Source organism: Aspergillus pseudoviridinutans, assembly GCF_018340605.1.
Source record: "Aspergillus pseudoviridinutans IFM 55266 DNA, scaffold_9, whole genome shotgun sequence".
NCBI lineage: Eukaryota > Fungi > Ascomycota > Eurotiomycetes > Eurotiales > Aspergillaceae > Aspergillus > Aspergillus pseudoviridinutans.
The window spans coordinates 101,854-128,570 of NW_025091289.1; the positions used below are offsets into that span (position 1 = coordinate 101,854).

At 51.0% G+C, this 26,717-nt stretch overlaps 13 protein-coding genes across 13 annotated transcripts in view; 8 read left to right on the top strand and 5 right to left on the bottom strand.

The window, feature by feature from the left end:
- Window positions 1-400: 400 nt before the first annotated feature.
- On the top strand, window positions 401-2,263 carry gliC (cytochrome P450 monooxygenase gliC; the record flags this gene model as incomplete). The annotated part of the gene is made up of 7 exons (XM_043306687.1): window positions 401-496; window positions 547-731; window positions 790-1,414; window positions 1,463-1,697; window positions 1,753-1,817; window positions 1,870-1,974; window positions 2,033-2,263. The coding sequence occupies 7 exons, from the start codon at window positions 401-403 to the stop codon at window positions 2,261-2,263; spliced, it is 1,542 nt and encodes a 513-aa protein (XP_043162622.1).
- Window positions 2,264-2,565: 302 nt separating this feature from the next.
- Window positions 2,566-3,924, bottom strand: gliM (O-methyltransferase gliM; the record flags this gene model as incomplete). Its single annotated transcript, XM_043306688.1, has 2 exons — window positions 2,566-3,578; window positions 3,636-3,924. The coding sequence occupies 2 exons, from the start codon at window positions 3,922-3,924 to the stop codon at window positions 2,566-2,568; spliced, it is 1,302 nt and encodes a 433-aa protein (XP_043162623.1).
- Window positions 3,925-4,325: 401 nt separating this feature from the next.
- On the bottom strand, window positions 4,326-5,159 carry gliG (glutathione S-transferase gliG; the record flags this gene model as incomplete). Its single annotated transcript, XM_043306689.1, has 3 exons — window positions 4,326-4,611; window positions 4,670-5,048; window positions 5,102-5,159. The coding sequence occupies 3 exons, from the start codon at window positions 5,157-5,159 to the stop codon at window positions 4,326-4,328; spliced, it is 723 nt and encodes a 240-aa protein (XP_043162624.1).
- Window positions 5,160-5,403: 244 nt separating this feature from the next.
- Window positions 5,404-6,291, top strand: gliK (gamma-glutamyl cyclotransferase gliK; the record flags this gene model as incomplete). Its single annotated transcript, XM_043306690.1, has 1 exon — window positions 5,404-6,291. One exon carries the CDS (start codon window positions 5,404-5,406, stop codon window positions 6,289-6,291), a length of 888 nt encoding a protein of 295 aa, XP_043162625.1.
- A 574-nt stretch (window positions 6,292-6,865) lies between these two features.
- gliA (MFS-type gliotoxin efflux transporter gliA) lies at window positions 6,866-8,494 on the top strand (the record flags this gene model as incomplete). The annotated part of the gene is made up of 1 exon (XM_043306691.1): window positions 6,866-8,494. The coding sequence occupies one exon, from the start codon at window positions 6,866-6,868 to the stop codon at window positions 8,492-8,494; it is 1,629 nt and encodes a 542-aa protein (XP_043162626.1).
- A 461-nt stretch (window positions 8,495-8,955) lies between these two features.
- Window positions 8,956-9,917, bottom strand: gliN (N-methyltransferase gliN; the record flags this gene model as incomplete). Its single annotated transcript, XM_043306692.1, has 3 exons — window positions 8,956-9,080; window positions 9,140-9,688; window positions 9,743-9,917. 3 exons carry the CDS (start codon window positions 9,915-9,917, stop codon window positions 8,956-8,958), a joined length of 849 nt encoding a protein of 282 aa, XP_043162627.1.
- Window positions 9,918-10,379: 462 nt separating this feature from the next.
- gliF (cytochrome P450 monooxygenase gliF) lies at window positions 10,380-11,943 on the bottom strand (the record flags this gene model as incomplete). Its single annotated transcript, XM_043306693.1, has 2 exons — window positions 10,380-11,705; window positions 11,755-11,943. 2 exons carry the CDS (start codon window positions 11,941-11,943, stop codon window positions 10,380-10,382), a joined length of 1,515 nt encoding a protein of 504 aa, XP_043162628.1.
- Window positions 11,944-12,263: 320 nt separating this feature from the next.
- gliT (thioredoxin reductase gliT) lies at window positions 12,264-13,320 on the top strand (the record flags this gene model as incomplete). Its single annotated transcript, XM_043306694.1, has 2 exons — window positions 12,264-13,013; window positions 13,063-13,320. The coding sequence occupies 2 exons, from the start codon at window positions 12,264-12,266 to the stop codon at window positions 13,318-13,320; spliced, it is 1,008 nt and encodes a 335-aa protein (XP_043162629.1).
- A 342-nt stretch (window positions 13,321-13,662) lies between these two features.
- Asppvi_010859 (SRPBCC family protein) lies at window positions 13,663-14,277 on the top strand (the record flags this gene model as incomplete). The annotated part of the gene is made up of 2 exons (XM_043306695.1): window positions 13,663-13,941; window positions 13,993-14,277. The coding sequence occupies 2 exons, from the start codon at window positions 13,663-13,665 to the stop codon at window positions 14,275-14,277; spliced, it is 564 nt and encodes a 187-aa protein (XP_043162630.1).
- A 1,774-nt stretch (window positions 14,278-16,051) lies between these two features.
- Asppvi_010860 (MFS transporter) lies at window positions 16,052-17,743 on the top strand (the record flags this gene model as incomplete). The annotated part of the gene is made up of 3 exons (XM_043306696.1): window positions 16,052-16,317; window positions 16,385-16,841; window positions 16,910-17,743. The coding sequence occupies 3 exons, from the start codon at window positions 16,052-16,054 to the stop codon at window positions 17,741-17,743; spliced, it is 1,557 nt and encodes a 518-aa protein (XP_043162631.1).
- Window positions 17,744-18,346: 603 nt separating this feature from the next.
- Asppvi_010861 (uncharacterized protein) lies at window positions 18,347-19,678 on the top strand (the record flags this gene model as incomplete). The annotated part of the gene is made up of 5 exons (XM_043306697.1): window positions 18,347-18,627; window positions 18,688-19,123; window positions 19,172-19,366; window positions 19,419-19,578; window positions 19,638-19,678. The coding sequence occupies 5 exons, from the start codon at window positions 18,347-18,349 to the stop codon at window positions 19,676-19,678; spliced, it is 1,113 nt and encodes a 370-aa protein (XP_043162632.1).
- A 3,755-nt stretch (window positions 19,679-23,433) lies between these two features.
- On the top strand, window positions 23,434-24,536 carry Asppvi_010862 (uncharacterized protein; the record flags this gene model as incomplete). Its single annotated transcript, XM_043306698.1, has 2 exons — window positions 23,434-24,083; window positions 24,134-24,536. The coding sequence occupies 2 exons, from the start codon at window positions 23,434-23,436 to the stop codon at window positions 24,534-24,536; spliced, it is 1,053 nt and encodes a 350-aa protein (XP_043162633.1).
- A 1,585-nt stretch (window positions 24,537-26,121) lies between these two features.
- Asppvi_010863 (ankyrin repeat domain-containing protein) overlaps window positions 26,122-26,717 on the bottom strand; it is a gene marked incomplete at both ends in the record, with an annotated part of 1,090 nt that continues 494 nt past the window's right edge. The window contains one exon of the mRNA XM_043306699.1: window positions 26,122-26,683. Coding sequence (XP_043162634.1) covers window positions 26,122-26,683 — 562 coding nt within the window. The remainder of the gene's footprint in view (window positions 26,684-26,717) is intronic.

Sequence of the window (26,717 nt, forward strand, 5' to 3'; positions counted from 1 at the left end):
AAGATTCAAAAAGGAGTAGACATGCCAGACTCTTTTCTGTTGAGAGAAGTTTGGTTGCTGTAGGCTGAACTGGGAGGCAGTCGATGCTTCATATCCCTTTTTCTCGGAGAGGTTCGGGGATGGATGGCCGTCCTTTCATGCACTATAGTGGCGGCGTACTTCCTTTGGACTATACCTACAGTCCCTACTGGTATCCTGTGTTGTACTCCCAGTATAGGCATTGTCCCGATTGCCCGGGGTGGTTTGGCCGCCGAAAAGTCGGCCTCCGAGCACGGGCTGCAGCCCCTAGGCAAGCCCTGCAGCCGGGGTCTCTTGCAGTTAAGGTATCAACAAGCCCCTATTCACTACTGTACCGATCATTCTGTTTACCCTTCCGTTGACTCTTTTGAACTCCCTCGCCATGGCTTATGCGCTGACTATACTCCTCCCCTGTCTGGTCCTAGCCCTCGTGGTGGCCCGACCTGCTCTCTACTGGGTTCTCTCCGTCGTTATAGATGTGCGCCTTTCTGATGCTCGTTCCAACGAATACTGACTTATGCCATATAGGCCTTTCTACGACGGAAATACCCACTTCCCCATCATCCAGGAGTTAATCCCATGCCGCGTGCTCGTTATACATGGCCCAACGCTCAAGGCACAGAAAAGTTCTTCAATGGACGTTCGGCTGCCAAAAAGTGGCGACAGCAATGGGGTCCCATATATCAGATTTGGTCCGGCTGGTCTCCTGAAATGTCAGATTGAGCCCTACCCTCACGGCACGTTCTTAGCTGCTAATGCTGACGATGATAGTGTGCTGACCACTCCTACCCACGCCGTCCAATTCTTCCGCAACTCACATCGTCACACCAAAGCAGTGAATAATGACTCGGGTTGGCTCTTCGGGGAAGTTCTCGGTGTCTGCGTCGGCCTGCTCAGTGGCTCTGACTGGAAACGAGTTCGGCAGCAGGTCGAAGACGGCTTTTCACGTCCCGCCGCCACTCGATATACGGCTGACCTGGTCACTCTGGCCCGCGAATATCTCCAAAATACCCTGCTAGCGTTATCCGAGCAAAGCCTGGAAACAAAAGGAATCATTCAAGTCGAGCCAGCCAAGACTTTGCAGTTCTATCCATTTTTGGCGGTGGCTCAGATCTTGTTCGGACGCTTGAGCCCGATGCAGCGTAACCAACTCACCACACTTGCCCCGCTAAGGGAGGAATTGTTCAAGGAGGTCATTCGCGGCGGCATCAACCGTTTTTCCATTGCGCCCTGGTTCCAATCGCGGGGAGTGCGCCTCTTGAATGAATTCCAGACGCAGTGGGAGCAATTTGTCGAAGACGCCTACCATGCAGCCGTCAAGCGCAATCAATCCCCTAGGCCGCTGGTCATAGGTCTGTGGGAGGCATATCAGGCGGGGACGATCAGCAAACGTGAAGTAAGTGCACGTCTAGACGGATGGACACTGATGTCCTGACTGCAATAGTGCTTGCAAACTCTCGACGAATCGCTCTACGCTAATCTGGACGTCACCACGCATGCCCTCTCCTGGAATGTGCTATTGCTGGCGGAGAATACTAAGGCMCAGGCTGAACTGCGACAGGAAGTTCTTTCTGCGCTGCAGAACGAGGCCAGCGAGTCGTACGAACGGTACATTGACCGGGACGACACGTTCCTAGCTGCTTGTGTGCTGGAATCCGCTCGACTGCGCCCAATACTGCGTGAGAGTCCTATACACACCCAATGATAATGAACTTCACTGACGTACCTTGGCAGCATTTTCCAATCCTGAGTCGGCGCCCGAGGATCTATACGTGGATGGCTATCTCATCCCGGCCAATGTATGTAGCTATCCATCTGTGATGTCCAGAACACGCTGTTGATATCATGCAGACCAATGTTATTGTGGACGCTCAAGCGATCAACATCGAAAACCCTTTCTGGGTCAATGGGACCCAGTACAATCCTCGCCGGTTTTCCACTCTCAACAAGTCAGACGTATGTGATTTCCCGATCTGGATTCAGGTCCAACATTCTGAGCTGACTGACTTCGTAGGTCCGCCATAATATGTGGCGCTTCGGGTTTGGTCCCCGACAATGCCTCGGCAAGCATATTGGCGAGCGGATGCTCAAGGCCATTGTCGCTGATATCATTCGCCAGTATGTCGTCTCCATTTCAGCGGACAGCGCTGCGGACAGGAATCTCATGCAGGAGGATAGCTGGGTGGGATTGCCTGCGACGCGGATTCAGTGTGTGCCGGTAGGACGAGAGGTCGAGAAGGATTAGAATAGTCGTACAGTAACAAAATGGAATAGTTTTTTGATCTGTCGCTCGTGATTGTACCCTGGTTCTGCAAGTTCCTTCCGTGTTTGTCTGGCTGTCAGTTGCATGAGGTATGATTCCATGAAAGAGGCACTGTCGCAACGAATCGATCCAAGTCAATAAGCGTTCAGTGTCACAATCAGCCTTGATCACCTTGTAAACCTTTGTCTTTTTGAAATAAAATCACAACTTTAATCACATACAAGCAATCAGCCCAGTTCGGTCAAGTCAACGTAGTTCACTGTAGATAAAGTCTATGTACACAATCAATTCCAGATAGGCCGAAAATCGATGATACAAGGCCACGCGCGACGAACACGATGCACCTGGTGAATCTTCCAACCAGCCAACTGTCCCAGCCGTTTCCAGTCCTCAAGGGACCGCTCCTTGCCATTGCAGGTAATCATCATGATCAGATCGCCGTACCGAGGCAAACGGCCCGATCGACCAGGCGACTTAATCGACTCCACGACCAGGAAGCGGCTGACTGGCGACGGAACAATACTCCGGCGAACGTTCTTCAGGATAGTGAGCACATCGTCGTCGACCCAGTCATGCAGACACCATTTCATGGTGTACACCGAGGACGGCGGGATCTGCTTGGTGAAATCGCCCACAACGAGCTGTTGGACACGAGACCCAATATCGCTGAACCGACCGTGTGCCTCGCGGAACTCAGGCGTGATCAGCTCGATGACAGACTTGATATCCATGAGACCGCCCTGGAGGTTGGGATGCGCTCGCAGCAGCGACGCCAGGAACGCACCGGATCCGCCGCCAATGTCCAGGATGGGCTCGGAGCCAATCTCCTCCCAGGGATAGTCGATGGTCAGGCCGCGGGCTTGCGCGACCGCCCCCGCTCCAAGGGTCTTCTGGAACTTGGCGAGTTTCTGCTCTTTGGCGAGGTACTCGAAGAGGTCCAGCTCGGTACCGTAGGCGATCTGGGCGGCGGTGCGGCTCTCGCCTAGCTTGACGGCCTGCGGCATGGCGCGGCTGACGTCGAAGAACTCGTTCGGATACAGATCGGCCCAGAGGTGCCACTGGGTCCAGTGGTCGTGGCAGAGAAGGAGGGATGCACGGTTGTTGCTGTAGGTATCGTCGGCGGCATTATAGGCAAAGATGCCGTTGTTGACAAGCGTGTCCAGCAGCTGGGCAAGCCGCTCGGGCTGAATGCCGCAGCGCAGACCAAGGGTTGATACGGGCTGCGGACCATTTTCCGCCAGTCGGTCTGCCACTTGGGCTTCGACAACGGTCCAGAGAGCTTTGCTGTTGAGATATCCTGGTGAAACGTTTGTCAGTATGGAGGCAATCTACTTGTACGGCTCTGGCCGCTTACCGAAGAAGCCGTCAGTCAACAAGGAGACGGAGGGAACAAGCTGGAGCTGAAGCTTGTCCATACTGTCCACCAGATCCACTGCGAGCTGCTCCAGCTCCTTGTCGGGGAGCTGGTCAGGATGGTGGAGCTGCTCATTCAGCCAGGACTGAACCTCGGTTGACTCTATAGCGGATTGGACACGCTGGACATGTGCCTGTAACTCGCGCAGCTCGTTGACGATGGCTTTGAATCCCTTGCGCGGCGTGGCATTGCCGTTTGGGGTCTCGCTTTCTAGTGGACCTGGTGCCATTGTTGTGCCTTTCTTCGTAAAACTGTGCTTAGTCTGTGGGATTGCACACTTGTTGATTGCGAGCGCTCGGATACATATACTCGACACTCTCGGAGACATATGGAGACATATCTGCATTTCGGTCGCCGAACTATAATCATGATTCTATTCGGCGACAAACTGGATATATCCATGAAATAGAGATACTGAATGATCGACATAATCCAGAATCTTCCATAGCGTGAAAATACAGGAGGATACTGTAGTGGAGATAGTGCCGTAGGGCTGGTCGACCCCGGGGCCAAGCCGTCGGGTAGCTAGTAAGCAGCCTAGAATCCACCTACGATTAAACGGATAAATTGGTTGGAATAACTGTATTGAATAAAACTGTCCTACTCTATTAACAATGGGGCGAGTAAGAATCACGCCTCTAACATTCCATACTCCTTCTCGCCGTGTCCAAAGCCCGCGACTCGCTGCCATGCCCGTTTGACGGCATCTCGCTCACTCATGCGAACCGACCATTCCTGCAGTTTTGGCCATCTCTCAAACTCCAGACCAAACAGTTCCGCCGTGGATTTCATGGCAAATGGCAAGGTCGCAATATCCGCGATGGTCGGTCGCTCCTTCAGAGCCAGGTATTGCTGGCCGGGTTCATTGAGGCGACGTTCCAGAATATCATACTGGACCGTAATGTTGCTGCGCAGTCTGTCGCCCATATTAGCTATGTAATTAAGAGACAAGCCAGAGATTTGCAGCGGCCTACTTTTCAATAGTCTTAGGCAGCTTTTCCGGGTGAAGCTTATAAAAATACAGCCAGTACTTGGCCGTGGGCCCCAGAGCCGCCGTATGCAGCGTCAACCAGTTATTGATTTCAGACCTCTCCTGCACGTTGCGTCCGCCAAAGTTTCCGTCCTTGTCGTATGCATCGGCAACGTACATCAGGGTCGAGGTGGATTCCCAGGCGCGGACGGTGTCCTGGCCGTCGGGGGAGCGGTCCAGAATGGCGGGCACCATCTTGTGAGGATTGATCTCGCTGAACCAGGGCGCAGACACCTTTTCGACAACGTAGATGTCATGCGGCACTCCGAGTTCCTCGAGCAAGATCAACGGTTTGACGGTGTTGTGCGTGGATGTGGCGGTGCCTGCAGCCAAGGCGTGAGGGGGGGGGCTTGACGATCAATTTGACTCGACTCACCTTTCACCACGAAAAGCACCAGCCGGTTTACCACAAGATCTGACGGGCGTTCGGTCATTTTCACGGGTATAGGGCAATTAGAGAATTGAAAATAGGTTGTGGTAGTTAGCAATGGTAGGGGCAGCAACGATGTCTGCGGTCCTCTGGCTATCCTATATCTATAGGCAACAAACAGCCTCCTGTAGCCATCCCACACGCCATCCGAATTTTCGGACGCCGTCGGTGCGTTGAGACGTAGATACAGTGGATAGAAAGATATTTCCCTGGTTGCGCTGCTTACAGACGTGCAAAGAGCAAACAACATGGGGAAAGCGATGTTGCAAGACCCCTACGGGGGAATCTGGTACTTTGCTTACGGCTCAAACCTACGGCTATCTGTGCTAGAAAATCGAGGCATTAAGGCCTTGGATATCAAGGCAGTTGTTGTCCCCTCTCACTACCTGACTTTCGACATCTTCGGTATCCCGTACGCTGAGCCTTCGTTTGCGAGCGTCGCCCCTTTTGCACCAGACAAGAAAACGACGCTACGACTTGGAGACGAACAGGCTCCTCGTGACGTTCCTCCTGTCCAGGGTCTCGCCTATTTTTTGAATCCCAAGGATTACCGCCAGCTGGTCATCAGCGAAGGCGGCGGAGTCGCCTACGATGAGGTCGAGGTCCATGCCTCTATCCTCGACGAGGACGGCAAACCGGACCCAAGCAGTATTTTGATCGCTCGAACTTTGCAAGCCAAGTACCCCTGGCGACCCAATGGTGCGCCCAGTGCGCGCTACCTGGTAAGCTTATTTAAGAAGAGAAATATAGCACAGTATACTTACCCGAAGCAGGGTCTCATCTCCACGGGATGCAAACAGAATAAGCCGCTCACGGCATACAGCGCCTATATTGATTCCTTACCGTCGTACGAGCCTCCCACATCCTTCCGCGCGAAGATGGGAGGTCTGCTTTTCCTGCTGTTTTGGCGCCCACCACTTCGTCTGCTGGTTCGACTGATCAGGGTGCATACCGACAGTGATGGACACTGTCCGCAGTGGCTCGGTTGGATTATCTTGACCTTGTATGGGCTGATGTGGTCATATCATGACAACATCCACTCGAAAATCTGGGGGCGAGGCGATGGCCGGAAATTACATTTTGAAGAGACTACTGGGGGAGAAACTGCTAAAATTGGGTTAGGCAATAGGGTGTAGGCCATAGTGAATATATCTATTTAGTGCAGTTTCGGCAGAAATCATACGGAGACATTGGTCCATCTCTTGACGATTTCGTATGCGGTGAATGGAAGCATGAAGAACAAGTGAGTACCTTGTAGAACTCAACCGATACGTCTACGCTTCATCGTGTCTGCATATGATCAGTATAATAAAAAGGAGGGAATCTAATAAACGCGCCATTGGATTGGCTGACGGGCCGTCCCTTGCCCTAGTTGAGGTTGTTCGGAGACTTAGCGGAGACTTTGCCGCCACGACGAATCAGATGGGGTGATGCTGCAAACAGGCCGGAATGAGCAGATTTCTTCAGTTCCAACAGAGATCTGCATTAGCGAGCCATGTCGGCTTTCAAATGAGATCTGCTGACAAGTGAGCGAGTCTAGAAGGGCTTCTTAGCTAATATGGCCAACACTAGATGCATGAAAGTCTCCATGTCTCCGATGTCCTATAGATATAGATGCGTCTCCGGCTATCGTCCACTGCTCGCACTGTTGTCTAGTCCATCGTCAAGTCAATTGAATCAATTGAACATCTCTACTTTACATCAATCATCATGTCCAATACTTCTATCGAAGAGTCCAAGCGAGAGCTGGACAGCTCTCCCAACGATTCCATCACGGKCCATGACCCAGCCCCTGAGCAAGAGATGCATTATCCGTCTGGCTTTGCCCTCAGTGTTATCATGGCCGGCCTGGTGGCTGCCATCTTCCTCATCTCCCTCGACACCACCATTGTCTCCACGGCGATTCCCAGAATCACCGACGAGTTCCACACCGTGGCAGATATCGGGTGGTATGGATCGGCCTTCTTTCTGACGCTCGCCTCCTTCCAAGGCACCTGGGGCAAGATCTACCGCTATTTCCCCCTGAAGCTGAGCTTTATCGCTGCCGTCCTGCTCTTCGAAGTCGGATCGTTGATCTGCGCCGTCGCCCAAAACTCTGTGACCCTCATCGTCGGCCGAGCCATTGCCGGCATTGGGGCCGCAGGCATCTCCTCGGGTTCCTACACCATCCTCGCCTTTTCCGTCCACCCAAGTCGCCGTGCGGCTATGACGGGCGCCATTGGGGCCAGCTTTGCCGTTGCTGCAGTTGCTGGACCGCTCATCGGTGGCGCTTTTACGTCCAATACAACTTGGAGATGGTGTTTCTGGATCAATCTGCCCATCGGTGGCGTTTCCGCCGGCCTGATCGCCATCTTCTTCAAGGCACCGCCCCAAGCTCGCGCGAAAAATGTCCCGTACAAGGAGATCCTGCTGCAGATGGACCCATCCGGTATCGTCCTGCTCCTTGGTGCCATCCTGTGCTTCCTGTTGGCCCTGCAGTGGGGTGGCTCAGCCAAAGCCTGGGGAAGCGCCGATGTCGTGGGAACTCTGGTCGGGTTCGGTCTGCTGCTCATCGCCTTTACTATCAATGAATTCTGGCTGCAGGAGAAAGCGATGATCCCGCCGCGCCTCCTCAAGGGTCAGACCATCCTCTTCTCCTGCCTCTTCACCTTTTCCTTCTCGGGATCGTTTTACCTATTGCTGTACTACCTGCCGACCTACTTCCAGTCTGTCAAGGGCGCGTCTGCTTCGGACTCGGGCGTGCGCACCCTGCCACTGGTCCTGGGCGATGGTCTCTTCGCGACTCTCTCGGGCGCTGCGCTTGGCATCATCGGCTACTACATGCCGCTGCTGACACTCGGCGGCGTGCTCACCACCGTCGCCAGCGGCCTGATCTACACTCTGGACCTTCACTCCGGCGCCAACGAGTGGATAGGATACCAGGCCATGGCGGGCATCGGAATCGGCCTCGCCATCCAAGTTCCCATGATGGCAAGCCAGGCTGTCGTCGGCGTCGAGGATCTTTCGACCGTGTCGGCCATGATCCTCTTCTTCCAGTGTATGGGCGGGGCCATCTTTGTGCAGGCCGGGCAGGCCGCCTTCACCAACAAGCTGGTCCAGGAGGTGCAGCGCCATCTGCCGAACATCAGTGCTGCGCTTATCACGTCGACGGGTKCTACTGAGCTGCAGTCCACGTTTCATGGCCATGACCTACAGGTCATTCTCGAGTCGTATGTGGCCGGTTTGCAGGATGCTTTTATTGTCTCGATTGTCTTAGCTGGTATTGCTACCTTGTTGTCTTTTGGTTCGGGCTGGAAGAGCGTGAAGAGCAAGAAGGAGGAGCCCAAGGCTCAGCCTTGATGGGTATCTTAGTAGACACGTCTCTGCTTGGTTCTTGAGGATGAAGCATGGTAAATAGCGTTTTGTACCCCAGTCGCTGTGTACTTATGATTTTTGAGTTTCGAATTCGACAGATGTATCATCTTCGGTTTTGTTACGGCAATGGACAGTATTTGTTTGTGTCTGCTGTGTCCTCTCTGCTACTATCATCTCCTACTAGCTAGAGATAATTGTCTAGACACTGTTTTAGCTGAGTTCGTTATGACAGTTTCGTTTGACATAATGTTTAATTCAAGCCCAGATTCCATTCAATGGAGTGCTTCATGTACATTTAACAAAGGGATGTAACCTAAACTGCAAAGAAATAGTAGATCAATGATAAAGAAGTACGTTAAGAAATCGTCAACTGTTACAAGAGTAGAACGATTTTTTATGGATTTCTCATCGCACTGTCGACTACCTAATAATATGCTTATTCGCCTCTATGGCCGACGACCCCAAACCGTGTTGAACCGGAGGATCCCCCCAACCGTCTCAAACTCGACCTTGATATCCCTGAGAATCGGATCAAAGTCCTCGGCGCGAATCCCCGTGCCGTCAGGAAGACCTACACACGTTAGCCTCATCTTCGACAAAGCAACGACAAAAGCAAGGCAAAGAACTTACGCGTCGCGGCCGTCCGGAAATTAGCCACCACCTCGAGCATATTCTGCTTCGCCATCTCCCCGAGCTTAGGATCCTTATTTCCCGCTCCGATCGGAATTTCCATAACCTTCTCCTGCACATCTTCCAGCCCATACTCCTCCAGCCACTGGCGCACCAGCTTCCCGGGCCTTGGATTCCAGCGGAAATGAGGCAGCATCTCAGCAACCAAGGTCTGGAAGCGGGCTAGAACGGGGTACTGCTTGCGCTGCTCGGGGGTGAGATGCTCGAGGCTGCCCTCAGTGAATTGCACCCAGCCGGTGCCTGGCTTGGCGAGCTCAATGAGACTGTAGAGGGCCTGGCGGCCTTCGTCAGGGGGAAGGCATGCGATGACAAGTTTCTGGTGGACGAGGTCGAAAGAGTTGTGCCATTCGGTTGGCCAGGGGTCGGAGATGGATTGGATGTGGAACTCGGTATTGGGTGGAGTGTTCGCTGGGAAGGCGGTTGGGGAGACGTCGGCGCCGATCAGGGTGGGGGATTTCAGGAGGGTGGAGGCATCTTCTAGCCAGAGGCCTTCGCAGTATTAGTCCAGAGGTGATATAACATAGAGGCAGTGGGTTGACTTACCGTTGAAGGTTCCGCTGTCCAAGACTCGGAGATTGGTTTTGTCAAAAGGCAGCGGAGCTAGGATCAGTTTTCCCATGTAGGATTTGATCAGGTCATGTTGCATGTTCATGCGTCTCTTCTCCTGGTCCTCATAGTTGAGGAGGTAGCCGTTTTCAGAGTCGGGGAGGACAGTCATGGTGGCGGTTTGCAGTCTGGTAGACAGTAATGAGTTTGGGCACGTCTTAGATGAATGTTGACTTCGACCTGGAATACAACAACTACATATATATAGACCATGGATGCATCCATCGGACATGTCGAATGCTCCACCAGTTTCGGAGACCGAAATGAGAATCCCAATGACCACAGGAGCTACGGCTTTCTGCAGGTTATTTTTGAATGCATTCGATCTTACGATCGGCGTAGCAGCACTCGGGGTCTCATCTCGGCGGATGAAGCTGTAGACTCGGACCAGGCTTACAATAGAAATGGATCATGACACATTTGATATCAAAACTTGCTTCAAAGTATACTCCGGACACACATTGATCTAATTTCATATCGTTCGACACTATTCCACGGTAAAGCAACGCTGTAAACTCAATTTTCAAAGCAAATCAAGTAATCTAAACCGCTACAAGATACTACCAACCGCCTCCTAGAATCTCGGCCGGAATTCGACCTCCGCCTCAGCATCGGGGAAAATAGCCAATCCACCATACTTGGGAGTCGGACGAGGCCGTCCCTCGACCAGCCGTAGATCGTAGTGACGAATCACATATGCCACGACCACCTTAATCTCCGCGCTGGCAAAGAACCGGCCCGGACACGCCCAGATGCCATGGCCAAAATTGATGTTGTCGGCCCCCGTGGAGGTATGCTGCCAGCGGTTCTCGTTGGCCCCTCCCTGCTGGCGCAGACGAGCGAAGCGGAAGGCGTCAAACCGCTCCGGATTCGGATACAGAGTGGAATTCTGGTTGATCGGCTGCGCGCGCACCATCACTAGGTATCCTGGTGGAATCACATGGCCGGTCTTCAGTCGGAGGCCATTTGGATCGGTGACGACTCGGGGGATGTTGACCAACGACGTTGGGCTTAGACGCTGCGATTCACGCACGAAGCTGTCCAGCTTGATCAGTCGCGGGAGGGTGGTCTTGTCAATGCTCTCGGCGCCGACGTTGGGGCCCAGGACCTGGTCTAGTTCCTCGCGTAGCTCGTCCACGACGGCCGGGTACGCGGCCAGATCGAAGATGACATATGTCAGCGCGTTGGACAGGTTGTAGATTGAGGCGAAGGTGGCCAGCAGTTGATCGCGCGTGAGCTGTTGGGCCGTGGCCGTTTTCCCCTGGGTCTGGTACCGCGACTTGAACCAGTCGATCATATCACCGCCGGGGATCTTCTCCTTTGCAGGTGACAGTTTCTGCGCTTCTTGATCGGCAAGGAGCTTTGCAATCTTGCGCCCGATGAGCGCCTTGTTCTGCTCTAGGGTCTTAACCTCGCGCAGGAACGGCGCCACCAGCGGTCGGATCCAGTGCGGGTAGAAGCGCAAGACCATCCAGGCGCGCGAGACGTCCTGGGTGTAATTGACGTTGGACTCGATCCAGTCTGATTCTCGACTGAGCGGAAGCCCGACAAAGGCGCGGCCGGACAGGATAGTGGCCACCCTGGGCATGATCGATCGCGGCTTCACTCGGGTCCAGGTGTTGGGTGGGAGCTGGAGCACGGTCGACATGGCGTAGTCGATCTCGGCCGTAAATGAGGCCAACACGGCCGGAGTGTTGCGGACCAGCAGATATCTCATCGCATCGTCGAATTCATCGGCCTTGGTGCCCATGTACGAGTATTCGCCTAGGAACTGATTGTAGTGGTGCTTCTTAATAGACAGCTGGTTCTCCGGCAGTGCCTTGACGGTGTCGATTTCACAGACGGGAAGAACAACTAATTGTTGTCCTGGCACCCCCAGTGCGAACGGAGTATCTGGATACTGGTATTGTGAGCTTCGTAGAACGAGTAGTTGTCGTGGTTGGGAGTACCTTGGCATGGCCCTCCTCCAGGGTTTTCACAATGTCTTGATCACCAACACTTTGCAGAACCGGCAAGTCCAGCGCCTTCAGACTCTTTGACTTTTGCAAAATCAGTCGATATACCCAGTATAGCAGACCGACCCCAAACGAGACTGCGACTGCAGTTCGCAAAGACTGGTGGAGGTAGACTGTGTCCATGGCGTGTGCTTCCGATCGCGTCGCTCTTTGGTTCAAGCGAGGTTGAATTCAATTATCGGGTCAGCTCTCCGTGAACTATATGTAATTCTATTTGTTTCTTTTGAACGTGGCGCAACCTGTGTCTTATACATCACTTGCATGGCGATTGGCCGATCCCGCGGAAACATTTTTCGGCTGCCGAGGAAAGTCCCCGAGCTCTGGAGGTGTATATAAAAAGACAGGCAACCTCACCGTCGATGCAAAATTTTTACATTTTCTTCTAATCCTTTTCTCTGGATAATAACTCTTCCATACAATCACAATCTCACAATACCACAGACATGTCGATCGGCAAACTACTATCCAACGGAGCGCTCCTCGTCGACGTGCTCATCATCGGCGCAGGTCCGGCAGGTCTCTCAACGGCCACTGGCCTGGCTCGCCAGCTACACACGGCGGTCGTCTTCGACTCTGGCGTGTATCGCAATGCAAAGACCCAACACATGCACAACGTCCTCGGATGGGACCACCGCAATCCCTCTGAGCTACGCGCCGCAGGTCGCGCCGACTTGACCAACCGCTACTCGACCATCCAATTCCAGAACAGCACCATCGAGGCCGTCAGGCCGATCGAGTCCCACCAGCTGTTCGAGGCCCGCGACACCGAAGGGCAACGCTGGTATGGACGCAAGCTCGTCCTGGCGACAGGTGTCCGAGATATTCCCCTCGACATTGAAGGATACTCGGAGTGCTGGGCGAATGGTATCTACCACTGTCTCTTCTGTGACGGCTACGAGGAACGTGGCCAGGAGACCGCGGGTGTCCTCGCTCTGGGACCCATCGCGAACCCTCCGCGCGCCTTGCATTTGGCTCGCATGGCCGGGCGGCTCTCCGAGTCGGTCACGGTGTACACCAACGGCAATGAGCAGCTGGCGAAGGAGATCCAGCAGGCTGCAGAGGCATCCCCTGCCGGCGCCTCGTGGCTGAAATTCGATGCACGACCCATCACGCGATTCGAAAAGGGCGATGTCGCCAAGACCGTCATTGTTCATTTTGGCGAGACCGGCGAGTCGAAAACAGAAGGCTTTTTGGTAGGTAACCATAGAACCTGAGGAAAGGATATTGTGCTAACCGACGCAGGTGTACAACCCCCAAACAGAGGTGAACGGACCGTTTGCGAAGCAGCTCGCCTTGAACATGACAGAAGGAGGGGATATCCTGACCACGCCTCCCTTCCACGAGACGAATGTGCCCGGAGTATTTGCCGTAGGGGATTGTGCCACACCATTGAAGGCTGTCACTCCTGCGGTGGCGATGGGATCTTTGGCTGCGGGAGGTCTGGTTGCCCAGCTGCAGGCTCAGCCATTGGCGGAGTTTCGTCTCGATCGGGAACTGTAGGAGCATGTTATAATTTGTACATAGTTTCTAGCTTTGTGAGGTTCAATTAAACCAAGTGACTTTCCTGTTTCCTGCAGTAGCTTGAGCATAGTGACCTATCCGTCTGAAAGAGATTCCTAACAAATTAGACGAGAATGAAAGACGCAAAGAAAGAGTCGCTCAGGTCAACGGTAGTGATATGAGACTCGATGCTAAAATAGCTCGCCGTGGATAGCTTTATATCACGCCGACGGTACAGAAATCGGCGACCGAAACTGCGGCATTACTCAGACAGAGACCCCATATATGACAATATAATACCCCCAGAATGCGGACAACTCCTCAATGATAGCAACTATCACAATGGCGAACTCCACCCCTCTCTTCGAATACAACATCTCGTTCACTACCCCAGCCAACCCGCCGTCATGTGAGCCCAAGCTCACGGCAAAGGATCTCTGGACCGGCATCGCCCGGGTGGCAGATACACCCCAGGAATATGCGCCCTACGTCTCTAAGTGCGAGATTCTCTCGCGCAACGGCCACGCCCTGGAGCGTAAACTGACTATGGCAAACGGGGCGGTCCACAAAAGCAACGGGGAGATCATGTATCAAGACGTGTGGATTGCAGACCGTTTACTGGTAGCTAGCACTTGCAAGACTTTATCCATGTGCAATGGCTGACCTGCCCAGGTGGAAGCAAAAACCAAGGAGACCGGCGCAAAGACTACCTTCCTGCTATCCTACCACGACACGGCAACCGTCAGCCCCGACTCGACAGATATCAGCTTTACCGTGATCTACGAGTTGAAGCTGGCCGGGATTGAGCCCGGCAGTCCCGAGGCTGAGCGTATTCAGGCGGAATACCCCGAGCTGGCGCGCAAGGCCTGCACGTCAACAGTGGAACAGATTCGGGAACGGAAGAAGAATGGGCAATTGGACGCCTGGGCTCAGGCTGCTGAAGTTCCTGTCTGGTGATTAGATGGGTGAATATTGATGAGCTTGTTTCACAGTAGGCTGTCTGGCATCTCAAACGTCTGAGGATAGTCTGGAAAGTGTAAATCAAGGCGTGTGTGGACCATTCCCATGGTCGTATGCCCCTCACGGGTATTAGCCACAGCTACAATCACAAAGAATAACTCCAATACTTCTACACTGCCGCACGAGGTGCCTCTAGGGTGAATGTCTGAGTAGGAAATCTTCAGAATAGCTCCACTGCGGTAGCTTGCTTATAGCACGACGTAAGGATAGAATTCATCTCTTGTGCATCCCGGTGATCTGTATAAAAGTCTCCGGCGGTATGTAACTTCTAGCTACTTTAATACTCAAGTACAGCTGATAAATAAACATAAGAACTATACAATGACATAGAATAGTAGCTTAGTAGGGGACCTGCCTCAAATCTGCCTGGTCTAATATAAACAGGGCAGCCATTAATTTCTAATAGCTAGTTTGTAAAATATTTAGCTTAGCCAAGGGGAAAGAGAGGATACTTTTTTTAGGTAGTAGGGCTAGAGAAAAGCTCCCTAGGAAATATTAAGATAATTAACTAGTTTTATAACTTATATAAAGTGATGATGAGTGCTTAAGTTTTAAGCTACTAGATATATACTTACCCTGCTTAATGCACTATAGTACTAGTAACCTATATTATTAGAGATCACTTAGTTTCTCCAGGCCCACCTAAATACAAGTTAATTACTTTATTACATCTTTTAGATATAATTATAGTGCCCTTAACCTCTATAACCAGGTCTTTTAGATGGTGCTAAAAAGTAATAAATATATTATACCTTAATACTCATCCACCCCTCAAAAGAGTGCTTAACCATTTAAGTATATATCAGTCTTCCTGTTGTAATGTATTATTTTCAGAGAACAGAAATCATGGAACCAAAGGTTTTCTATCCCTCATGTGCTGCATTCGACAAGATTATGATTCAACCGTGGCAGCCTATGACTGTTGCATCTGGAAGTGTGTGAGGCTCATTGAAATTGGCAGTAACATGCGAGATGCTATGGGTGTGCTCTGTCTTGCCATGCCCCACTCTCCAACAACATACTTCGAGACTGGAAAGCTGATAGAGGATGGGGCTTTTGAGGGGCCAAGTGAAGAAAAGCATGATTTGTGAGGCGTAGGTAGCGATTTACCCCATGTCTGGCATTATTCGGCAGGCTCTCGCCCGAGACTGAAATTCATGCTGTGTTTAACTTGGGGACGGGCATAAAAAAGCCCATCGGATGATGGGGATCCGCCTCGGGTTCGTATTCGGGTTAGCTGGCTCGAAGTATATACGGAATACAAGGTACAGTATATCATCAATAATTGGCAATCAACGGGAGAAATCAAGAGAAAAGAGAGAGAAAAAGACACACTATGGCATGCTGGATATCATACACACTTTCTAGAAGTAAGTGCCCAGAGATTTCTTTTGCATTGACTACAACCGGGAAATTTAACGTTGGAAACTTGTACCACGCTCCCGAATACGGGAGCGAATCCGAGAATAAAATGAACTAAATGAATCAATATTGCCAATCACCTCTAGTTTGATTGGTTGGGTAATTGATACATGACTAGGAGAACCAACAAATAGATAAAGTCGACAAGACAGCTTTGCCCTGAAAATAGTTTCAAACCCTGCGGAGAACTATTGCATTGCACCGCAACACTCGTGCTCGAGTTTGTTGATCCGGAGCTGACGCGGGGAACAACCGTATTGAAAGCAAGGTTGCCTCCCCCAGATCAAAGATGTCCGAAAACGCAAATGATGACGATAAAAACGACGAGTGCACAAAACCTGAAGCGCTCGAGGCAGGCGTCGCCAGTCGTGTCAGCACAAACGAGCAGCTCAGTGCCTCAAATGACACAACAGCAGCGAAGTGCGAAGAGCCTGAATCCAACTTCGACGTGTGGTGGAGTGAACCCGAGAACGAGGATCCTGCCAACCCAAGGAACTGGTCAAATTCTCGGAAATGGACTATAATCGCATCTCTGTCACTTGTCACTTTCCTTACGTACGCTTCCCCATTCAGACAGATCCTCATTCAGGCGATTATCAGTTCGACTGACCGGGAATATCAGACCTCTAGCATCATCGATGTCCGCTCCTGGTGTTCCCCAGATGTTAGCAGACTTCAAGACAGACTCAACAATACTTGCGACCTTTGTGATCTCCGTTTTTGTGCTGGGTTTCGCATTTGGACCACTTGTCATCGCGCCTCTTAGCGAGTGGACTGGTCGAGTCCCTGTTTATCATGCTTGCAACATTCTCTTTTTGATTTTCACCATCCTATGCGCAGTGTCCAAGAACATGGCAATGTTGATCGTGTTTCGCTTCCTGGCTGGCTTTGCTGGAGTGGCACCGATTACCTGCGGCAGCGGTACCATTGCGGACCTTATGCCACCTGAGAGACGAGGTGTAGCAATGTCGCTCTGGTCCTTGGGACCGTTGTTTGGGCCGATCATTGGCCCTATTGCGGGAGGTTTTCTTGTTGAAGCAAAAGACTGGAGATGGGTCTTCTGGGTCATCGCGATCGTGGTAAGAAACCATCTACGAGATCACCACGCTAACATGTGAAAACTGACCATCGAATCGTCAATGAACAGTCGGGAGCTTCCACCATCGTGTGTTTCTTCACTTTGAAAGAGACGTACCCTCCGATTCTCCTTGAGCGAAAGGCCGATCAACTGAGGAAAGAGACAGGGAACTCCTCGTATCAATCTCGTCTTCATTCCGATCTACCCAAGAAGGAGCTATTCATACGAAGCATCATCCGGCCCATGAAGATGCTTCTCCTATCGCCGATCATTTTCCTGATGTGTTCGTACGTGGCAATCATGTACGGTCTGCTTTATATCCTCTTCACGACCTATACGTTCGTATTCGAGGGCGAGTACGGGTTTTCTTCAGGAACTGCCGGCCTAGCTTTCCTGGGAAGTGGAATTGGCATGCTGTTGGGGCTGGGCTTTGCTGCCACTCAGAGTGACAAGAGGATCAAGAGAAAGATCGCCTTGGGAGAGCCCATTCTTCCCGAAGACCGACTGCGATACCCAATCATCATTCCGGCATGTCTCGGTCTGCCGGCTGGTCTGTTCATCTATGGATGGAGCACCAAGTATCATGTCCACTGGATTGTGCCTCAAATTGGAAACGCCGTGATTGGGTTTGGCGTGATCGGTATCCTAATGTGCATCCAAACCTACCTGGTCGACGCGTTTGCCATACATGCTGCGAGCGCCACAGCAGCCAACACAGTGCTACGGAGCTTTTTGGGTGCGGTTTTTCCTCTATTCGGGCTGAAACTGTATGACAAAATTGGCCTAGGATGGGGCAACAGCCTACTGGGATTTATCGCCTTGGCAATAGCACCTATTCCGTTAGGGTTTCGAATTTTCGGCGAACGGATAAGAACAAATCCCAAGTGGCAGGTCAAGTTCTAGATAGTCCAACAATCGGGCAAATCTTGGGTTAATCTTTCTTGTTTGCTTGTCTGTTTTCTAAAGTTAACGAAGTCCCGGAGACCTTCCTGGAGATTAGCCACGATGGCTGACTCCGCAAAGTCCTCACTCAAGGCGATGGGCCATGGCCCCTAATGTCGGCCTGTGCTGATCTTGGTTGTGGAGCCAGATACATCACCGCCGATGCTCTTGAAATGAGGAAGGATCGGTTTAGAAAAGGGGCTAGACTAGGCAGCCATGGGTGATAAGCCGGCTGGCTATGTGGACCATGGCCGAGTGCAACTAAAACAACGGATTTTTTTTAGAAACAACTGTACTATGTATAAAGATTGAATCTGGACACGCTAGGCTCCACAAAAATGATTGAATATTGACTTGTGCGAGTTAAAAATCCTAAAAAATGGGCCCTATTCCGAAAGATTTACGCCTCGATTCGTACTCGGGCTCGTCAGCCCCTTCAGAGCTGCACTCAGTGAACTCTCTTCAATGACAGTCACAAATAACTTCTGTTTTATTCAAACCTCATTGCTGTATCAACCTATCCTTGAACCTGAAATTTGAAGCTACGCTTTTTGAAAGGAAACGATGCAACATAGCGACTCTAGAGTCGCTGAAGCCATTGAGTGCCCTCCGACCAGGGCTGACGCCCCACAGTGTCGCCCCTTCTCCAAGACAGCCCTGTCAATCGGCAGGTACATTGAGCTCGACGATTTCCCGTCGTCGACAAATCATGTCCACAACGACAGAGGGCATGTGACTTCATCTAAAAAGAAGCGCCGGTCTATCTACCTTCCAAACACATTATGGACACGGTCGTTTGGTACCACGGTGATCCTCGAAACCCTGGCTACCGTTGGGATCGAGAGGTAAGTGCCTAGCAAGAACTGAGTATAATTTTTGTGCATGAGGCTCATCATCTTTCTTAGCTGGGTACTTGTCAGCATGTTGAACGAGCTTGACAAGATTGATAAGTCTGAGGCGACGCTGCGCATTCAGTCATTTCTCGGACTTTACATATTCGCGCTTCTCTACGAGCTGGCGCTTTCATACGATGCTTTACGACGCAAGAACACCTTTCAGCTGGTTGGACTGTGCATCTGTAACCTTGGTCTTTTCATCTATGGCATCATTCAGATGAGAGAAATCAGAGAGACCGTCACTGAAGTAGTAGCCGATACTTCGCGCAGCAACAGTATTTGGTCGACGTACCAGATCGAACTTATCTTGGTTCCAGTCTTTCTAGGTGTCGGCACTGCCATCATGGCATTCGTGACGTGGAAGCTTCGTGCGGAATTTTCGTGGTCAATCTATAAAGACATCAGCGCAGACTTGCGAATGAATCGCCGATATACTGTCTACCAGGTAAGAGACTATGCTAGGTTATCCCTAATGCTTAAGCTAACTTGACAGGTCTACATCGCCCTCTTGAAATTTGACTGGTTCTTCATTTTTGGAACACAGCTTCAGATTCTACTCTCAATTCAAGATTTCAATAATGAAGAGTTCATGATCAACGCGGCCATGGTACCCGTTGCCATCATAACTCTTGCCCTAGCGGCTTTCTTTTGTCGACGAGAGAAAAGAAAATCCCTTGTCATTGTCATGGTGAGCGGCACTATCTAATCAAATTTCAGGCTTTGTTTGACAATAATCACAGTTCTTTATGGCTGCCATCTTGACAAGTATCATCAAAACCATGTTCCAAATGTACCGTTTGACAGACAACAGTGGTCTCAGCGCGTTCAAGACATCCCTCACACTATTTGCCGCGATTGCGACCTTTTTAATCTCTTCAACACTGGTCAATTCTGTCTGGTGTATGTTAAACTTTAGCAAAGGATTAAAAGATTACGTCAAACAACTTCGAAGCAGACAGCCGGTTTCTCATCCGTCAGGGGCTCGGAGCTCACAGATTAACTCACGTTTTGTCATCAGTTAAAATCTTTTGACATCAATGAATATCATGTTTCCACCAAGATTTGCCCCTCAGTAATCCAAACGAGGCCGGCGTCGTTAGAGCTCGCCGCCTTTACTCGTAGCACGTTGAGGGGGCCCGCACTCCCTGGTCTGTCCGCAATCCCAGGTGTTGAATATTCCGGTCGTTGCAACAGCATGACAGGTGTTAGGTTTTCATATATATATACAAGACTACTGACGGTCTATACCAAAAAGGACAATCACTAATTTTACTCTTTCAAATTTTTCCCTTTAACAAGGGGAGTGTGGCCGCACTGGGGAGCAACTGGGAATGTGTTCTGTCTGCACTATCGGTTGCGACTGCAATGTATTATGCAAGTACATAATCCCCTATGCCCTGATTGATTGATTGATTGATTGATTGATTGATTATGTCATACACCGTCCCAGCCACTTCTACCTTCGTTCATGAATATTCCTCCTGTATCATAACAGTCATACCATAGTTTGCGATCAATGGAAAGGGCATTCGCGGGCTTAGAGCCCAACAACGGCATTAACATGCCATAATTGAAATATGTGCTGGTATTCAAGGCCCTGATTGTCGTGTCATCTGACGCAAATTGCTTGACACAGCCGGTGCTAAGTGGGACCAAAGGAAAGACTCTCAAACATTGGGGGCGCAGCTACATCACTGAATGCACTGTAATGCTGTTCGAGCCTTGAAACCAGTGTGGTAACCGTAGGACGCTCAAGCATCAAGACATCTTGGATTTCAAGAACTTTCCTTCAATTCAAACACCCGAGTCACTCCTACTATGCGGCGGGAGTTCCTCCTTTATAGTGAAACCCCGCTGCTGGCCTGTGGCCTTGTAGTATTGATAATCCAGGTGGGACACGATAGTCATGTAGAGCGCAAGAATACTAAAGTCTCCTCTGTGAGTAAGTAAATCTTAATCCCTTTGTTTTGAATTTGCTCACTTCATTATTACGGATAACACTATCACCACCCATCCGAGGGCGCAACCTGGGGCCAGACACATCTGGAGATTTGCTTGCATGACGAGGAATGCCACCGCACCCCAGAAAACTATCTCTAGCGAATTGAGGACGAGGTATGCTTTCAGGCTCCCCCATCGTTGGAAGCGAGAAACGTGTCCAGTCAAGATCTGGTAAAGGATAATTACGAGTGATTTGGCACCCTTTATTCCACATTTTGAGTCAGCTTGAATTATTGGAAGCAGCACTGTATCGGAGGGTTAATTCTTACCATTCCTAATCCCATACTACCAGATCGGGTCCTCGTCTGTCCCTTTGAAGCGAGTAGTCGCGCAGCGGAAAGAGCGACAATAACTACCGCCAAGAAAGATTGCACCAAATGGATTTTGAGCTTGTGCTTGGGACCAAAGAGGGCCATTTTGGAGATTTCTGACATTTTTAACATTTTGAACAACATGAAGTTTGTAGATTTCAATACAAGTCGCGTTAAAAATCGGCGGTTATCCGTCATGAATGTAATATCATGGCCTCGATGTCCATCCTTTTAAATATTTTCGACATCTGATGTGCAGGGCAAAGTTTGGTAGGTAGATTAGACTTCTCAGGGTCCAGATCCGAATACGAACCTAAGCCCTTTTTATCTCCAGGCACCCGTGTCCCTTGCCTAGCACAAGCTTGATATCAACTCCAGGCTGCACAAATGAACCCACGAATGCCCAAAATACAGAATACCAAGATCTTTTGTTGGAACCAGTGGTAGCGATTTAAAAGCAGCCAAGGACTGGATCATGGATTTCTACCGGCATTCCTTATCATGATTTGGTCTCGTATTCGGGTTCGATTTCAAGGCAAAGTTTATATGCGAAGTTACATATATAGCATCAAGTCCAAGTTTTATTTTCAGTCAACTTGGCTCTTTGCATAGACAGTGCAGGAATTATTTTCGATGTTGCGGCTTTGTTTGCTTTGTTCCTGATTAGCTCAAGCCTCATATCACTAGCTAAGGGAGCTACATACTGTACATTCTAAAGTAAGGGATCACTCAAATTAAATCAATTGAGATCTCCGCCTCTACACACATGTCCAATCAATATCTGCGTCCAATGGACATTTCCAGTACAGGTTAGTACGTCGATCTGCTACTTGACAGAATTAACTTTGAAGTTTGTTATGATGAGAGACAAATTTTCGGACCGAGCTCACCGCGCGAGCAGGTAAAGTGTCGTCGGTTAGTACCTAGGATTCTCCCTTTCTCCTCTCGGGTTAAGCGCTCCGACGTAGTCAGCTGTACATTAGGAGTTAGTCGTTCAATAGGAACGCAGTGTGCTTCCCCTACCCTTACAGCATCCCGGGGCTGATTACCTCTGGGATTTTCTGCCACACCCACATGTGTTCAGAAGGCGAGGGATTCCGATTACGAGACCGAGACCGAGATCGAATCCGAGTTGCATCAAAATAGGATGTGCCCCACAATTTTAGCTAGTACAGGGTTTCCACTTCCCTAATTGTAACTCCAAGTTTATTTTTGTGGGGTTGGGATTCTGGCAATCAGCACTACTATTACCGCTTGATGCCTCAGGCATTACAATTGCTTTTTGTGCCTTGGGCAGAAAGGCTGCTTCTGGCACCAATACCGCCACGATTGCCGTCTTCAAATCGGGGTGACCTTCAGACACATCATGATTGTTTCCTAGATCCACTGCCAAGGCTTCGTGTGAATGTTATATTGAGCCCGCACTTTTAAATGAAGGCGGCCGTAAGTTTCTTAATAGAGAACGTGAAATGTAAAACGTGCTGTGTGGAACTATGTGTTTAACTAGTAACAGTGGCTCGGCGTCCAACAATGGCTTCCACAGTGATCTTCATCGATGCTCGAGATGAGTGTGAACGGGGGATTACCCAAATAGTTTATTGTGACGGAAGGATATCATGCTATATGAGCAAAATTTTCATTCTGGTATTTCATGATCAAGCAAGGAAACAGGTTATCAGTACTCATAATGTGACTAGACATTGTACATTTCCCTCTGAGTAAGCATCCACTCCATCGCATCCCATCCTTCTAGCTCAGGCAAGATGAGAACAGATAAGGCGGCCTGCCTGGTGTTAACTAAGGTAGCTGTAGATGGACCTATAGAGCTCCGACTGTAGTGCTAAGCAGTCGGCCTAGTGTTCCAATCGTGTTGGGCAATATTTCCCAGTGGGAAAAGGTATTTTCCCGGTAGTCGAGCCGGGTGATTCCCGCTCGAGTGCAACGCGAGGGAATTACAATGATCGAGAAGGAGACTTGGTGGCTCATCTGGCGGAGCAACTGTTGGGCCGCAGCCCGGCCAGGCGACCCAAATTATGGGGAGCGGGGAGAGAGTAGGTCGCAACGGTGCAATCACAGGCGCATCAATAAGCATATTTACCTTATTACAAATCTAGTTAATAGATGATCTAATCCCGCTACCGCCTCGCCGGGCCGAAAGGCTAAAAGTTAGCGTACCTGGAAGATCCCCGAAATACAGGCCACCCCCCCAGGCTCCGACAGAGGGATATCAGAGGTTTGCATGAGGGGTAATAGCGCTCCTTAACATTAGTAGCGCTCGTGTGAACTTCTGACATCCTACTGTAGGCAGAAGCTGCCAAGAAGCTCCCGTTGCTAGTCTCGAACCTTCATAATATTTAGATTTGTATATATACTCTATTGTCCTCTTTCCTTCTCGAAGTCCACCTCAACCCTAACCACCCCCTCTGTCACTCCGATAACAGCCATGGCGCCCAAACAGCAGCTCGAATTTCCCATCGAGCCCAAGCTGGGCACTGGCCTCCGCCTGTTTTTTTACTCACAGCTATTCGTCACCCCGCCCTTCCCACAATACTCATTTGCTGGACAAACGGTCATCGTCACCGGCTCCAACACTGGACTTGGGCTCGAGGCGGCGCGTCATTTCTATCGCCTGAACTGCGCTCGGCTGATTCTCGCCGTCCGCACGATTACCAAGGGCCAGAAGGCCAAGGAGGAGCTCTTGAAAAGTGTCCCGACGCGGTCAGACCCCGATGCGATCGAAGTGTGGGCGCTGGACCAGTCGAGCACTGCCTCAACGCTTGCGTTCACCGACCGGGTAAAAACAGAGCTGACACGGGTCGACGTGGTCGTCGAAAATGCGGGCATCAACTCGGGTGACTGGAACTTGTGTGAGGGCTTCGAACAGGCGGTCCAGGTCAACGTGCTCAACACCTTTCTCCTCGCTCTCGCCCTGCTACCTAAACTCAACGAGACGAAGAGCAATTACCCGGATTCCCTGCCGCATCTAGTGATTGTGAGCTCTGAGGCGCACCGCTTGACTAAATTCCCCGAGATCAACGCCCCGGATCTGTACGCCCAGTTAAACGAGAAGAAGGACTTTAGTCAACAACCGCGGTGAGCTTCTTTATACCTCGATGTTGATCTGAATACTTATAATTGGAAAGGTACCAGGCCACCAAGCTGATCGAGGTGCTCTTCACCCGCGAACTCGTCGCCCGGCTCAAGAATAAGAAAGAAACCACCACGCCACCAGTAATCATCAACCTAGTGAATCCAGGTCTTTGCACCTCTAACCTCGACCGCAGCGGCGCGAAGCCGCCGGCGATCATCCGCTTCATCCGCTGGATCCTAGATCGGACGACCGAAGTCGGCGGCCGGACGTTGGTGCTAGCCGCTGCGGCTCCCGTCAGTTCGCATGGCGAGTTCCAGAGTGATGGCACGAACCAGAATGTCGAGTCATGGATCTATACCGATGTAGGACGCCGGGCGCAGACCAAGGTCTTCGAGCAGACGATCAAGATTCTCGAAACCCGCCAACCAGGCATTTCCCACGCCGCGGGCCTGTGAGAGTGAGCGGGTGGCCTGAGTTGAGTGAAGGGAGTGAATAGCCAGTGATTATGTTTTGTTTCGGGTGGCTCGGTACCGTCGAACTGATCTAGACTAGTTAGTGGACCGTGTCTAATAGGTCGGATAATTAATAAATAAGGTTGTTTTCTCGTCAGCGTGACCTCTTCTTCCATCTCTATCGACATCATCTCTATCAATAAACAACCACCTCCCATCACCTAGATAGCGGCATGACGCGGAGGCCTCGACAGTGGCGTGTGGTAGGCGAAGACAATGTGTGCCATTCTTTTTGGGGTCTCTCGGGAAATGACCCAGTTCGTATTTTGCCGGTGCAAACTGGGAGCCATGCTTAACTGCCCATTGTTTGGCTTTCTGGTGGATATTTTTCAAGGTCTTACAGTTCCACTGTGCCGTCAGCCCTACTGCTAGAATAGACGAATCGTCAATGTATCTGACCACCTCCGTATCCTCTGTCATACATGCCTCAATCAGGTCCGTATTGTAGAACAGGTAGAGAATTGGCGAGACTGGCGATCCTTACGGGATGCCGGTTTGGATCAGTGCTGATAGGGCAGTGAATTCCTGCAGCATAGGAGTTGTAGCGCAGTCGCTAAGCCGCGATCTACGCTATGATTTTCTGATCGATCCTACGCTTTCGAAGGTTCTACAGGAGCCGTTCTCGCGAAACGTTGTCGTATGCTCCTGATACATCGAGCAGTAGCAGAGAGGCGACCTTACCCTCAGACCACGCTTAGTGTATCCGTTGGAGTAGAAGGTGTATAGTATGTGCCGTCGATGTAAGTCTCCGGCCCCCCGTATATCGGCTTAGGAGAAGATAGTGTACGTCTGCTAAGTAGGCCAGTCGGTTCGCAATAATGGCTTCTATCATCTTCCCCAGGGTGTTTAGGAGTGCAATAGGTCTATATGCCTTGGGTTGTGCATAATCATCCTTCCCTAGCTTCCGGAGTACGACTGTGATCGTATCCTTGAAGTGTGCAGGGCAGTATCCATGTTGAAGACACGAGTTAAAAAGCATATAGAGACTTGGAAGAAGAATGTCAAGCGTCTGGTGCAGGATGCCGTTGGTGATGTCGTCAGTGCCAGGGGCTTTGTTCGGGGACGCTCTGCGCACTGCTTTCTCAATCTCTGGGACAGTGATTTCCAGGCATTCAATCGATAGCGGGTACACATATCCCTCAATGTCTGAAATATCGGCTTGGAGCGGGGGCGGAAAAAAGGTTTGGCGTAGTGTCTCAGCCTTTTCTTCTGGCTCACGGGCAAGTCCCCCATCCTGTTTCACCAGTGCTGTTGTGCAGGCTGCGGATGCGTTGTGTCTGTTCTTGGCCCATTTGACCAGGTTCCATAGGCCAGATGGTGACACCGATGCTTCCAACCCTCCTAGGAGTAAAACTCGCCCATCCCGAGACCACAAAGTTGATTTTTCGAATACACATTCTTTTGCCTCGCTATGACCTTCTTTTGATATCTCCTGCTGTATCCTCGGTGCTGAGGACTGCAGAAGTGTGCGATTGTTCCGCTATTTCGACCCGTCTGCTTGTCAGACTGCCATCGAGCGCTTCCCTCTTCAACAGTTATCCTTCGAATCCGCCTCAACATCTTGTCGGCCCAGCAGTAGCCTGACCACCGCTTCGTGTCCACCTTCAGCCGCACAGGATAACGGTGTCCGACCCCAGTTAGCCTCCGAGTCCGCCTTGACATCTTGTCGGTCCAGCAGTAGCCTGACCACCGCTTTATGCCCACGCCAGGCTGCATATAATAACGGAGTCCGACCCAAGTTATCCTTCGAGTCCGCCTCGACATCTTGTCGGTCCAGCAGCAGCCTGACCACCGCTTCATGTCCGCCTCCAGCCGCAAAGGACAACGGTGTCTGACCCCAGTTAGCCTTCGAGTCCGCCTCGACATCTTGTCGGTCCAGCAGTAGCCTGACCACTGCTTCATGTCCGCGCCAGGCCGCATATAACAACGGTGTCCGACCCAAGTTATCCTTTGAGTCCGCCTCAACATCTTGTCGGTCTAGAAGTAGCCTGACCACCGCTTCATGTCCACCTCCAGCCGCCCAGGATATCGGAGTCAACCCATCGTTATTCTTCGAGTCCGCCTCGACATCTTGTCGGTCCAGCAATATCCTGACCACTGCTTCGTGTCCACCACGAGCCGCAT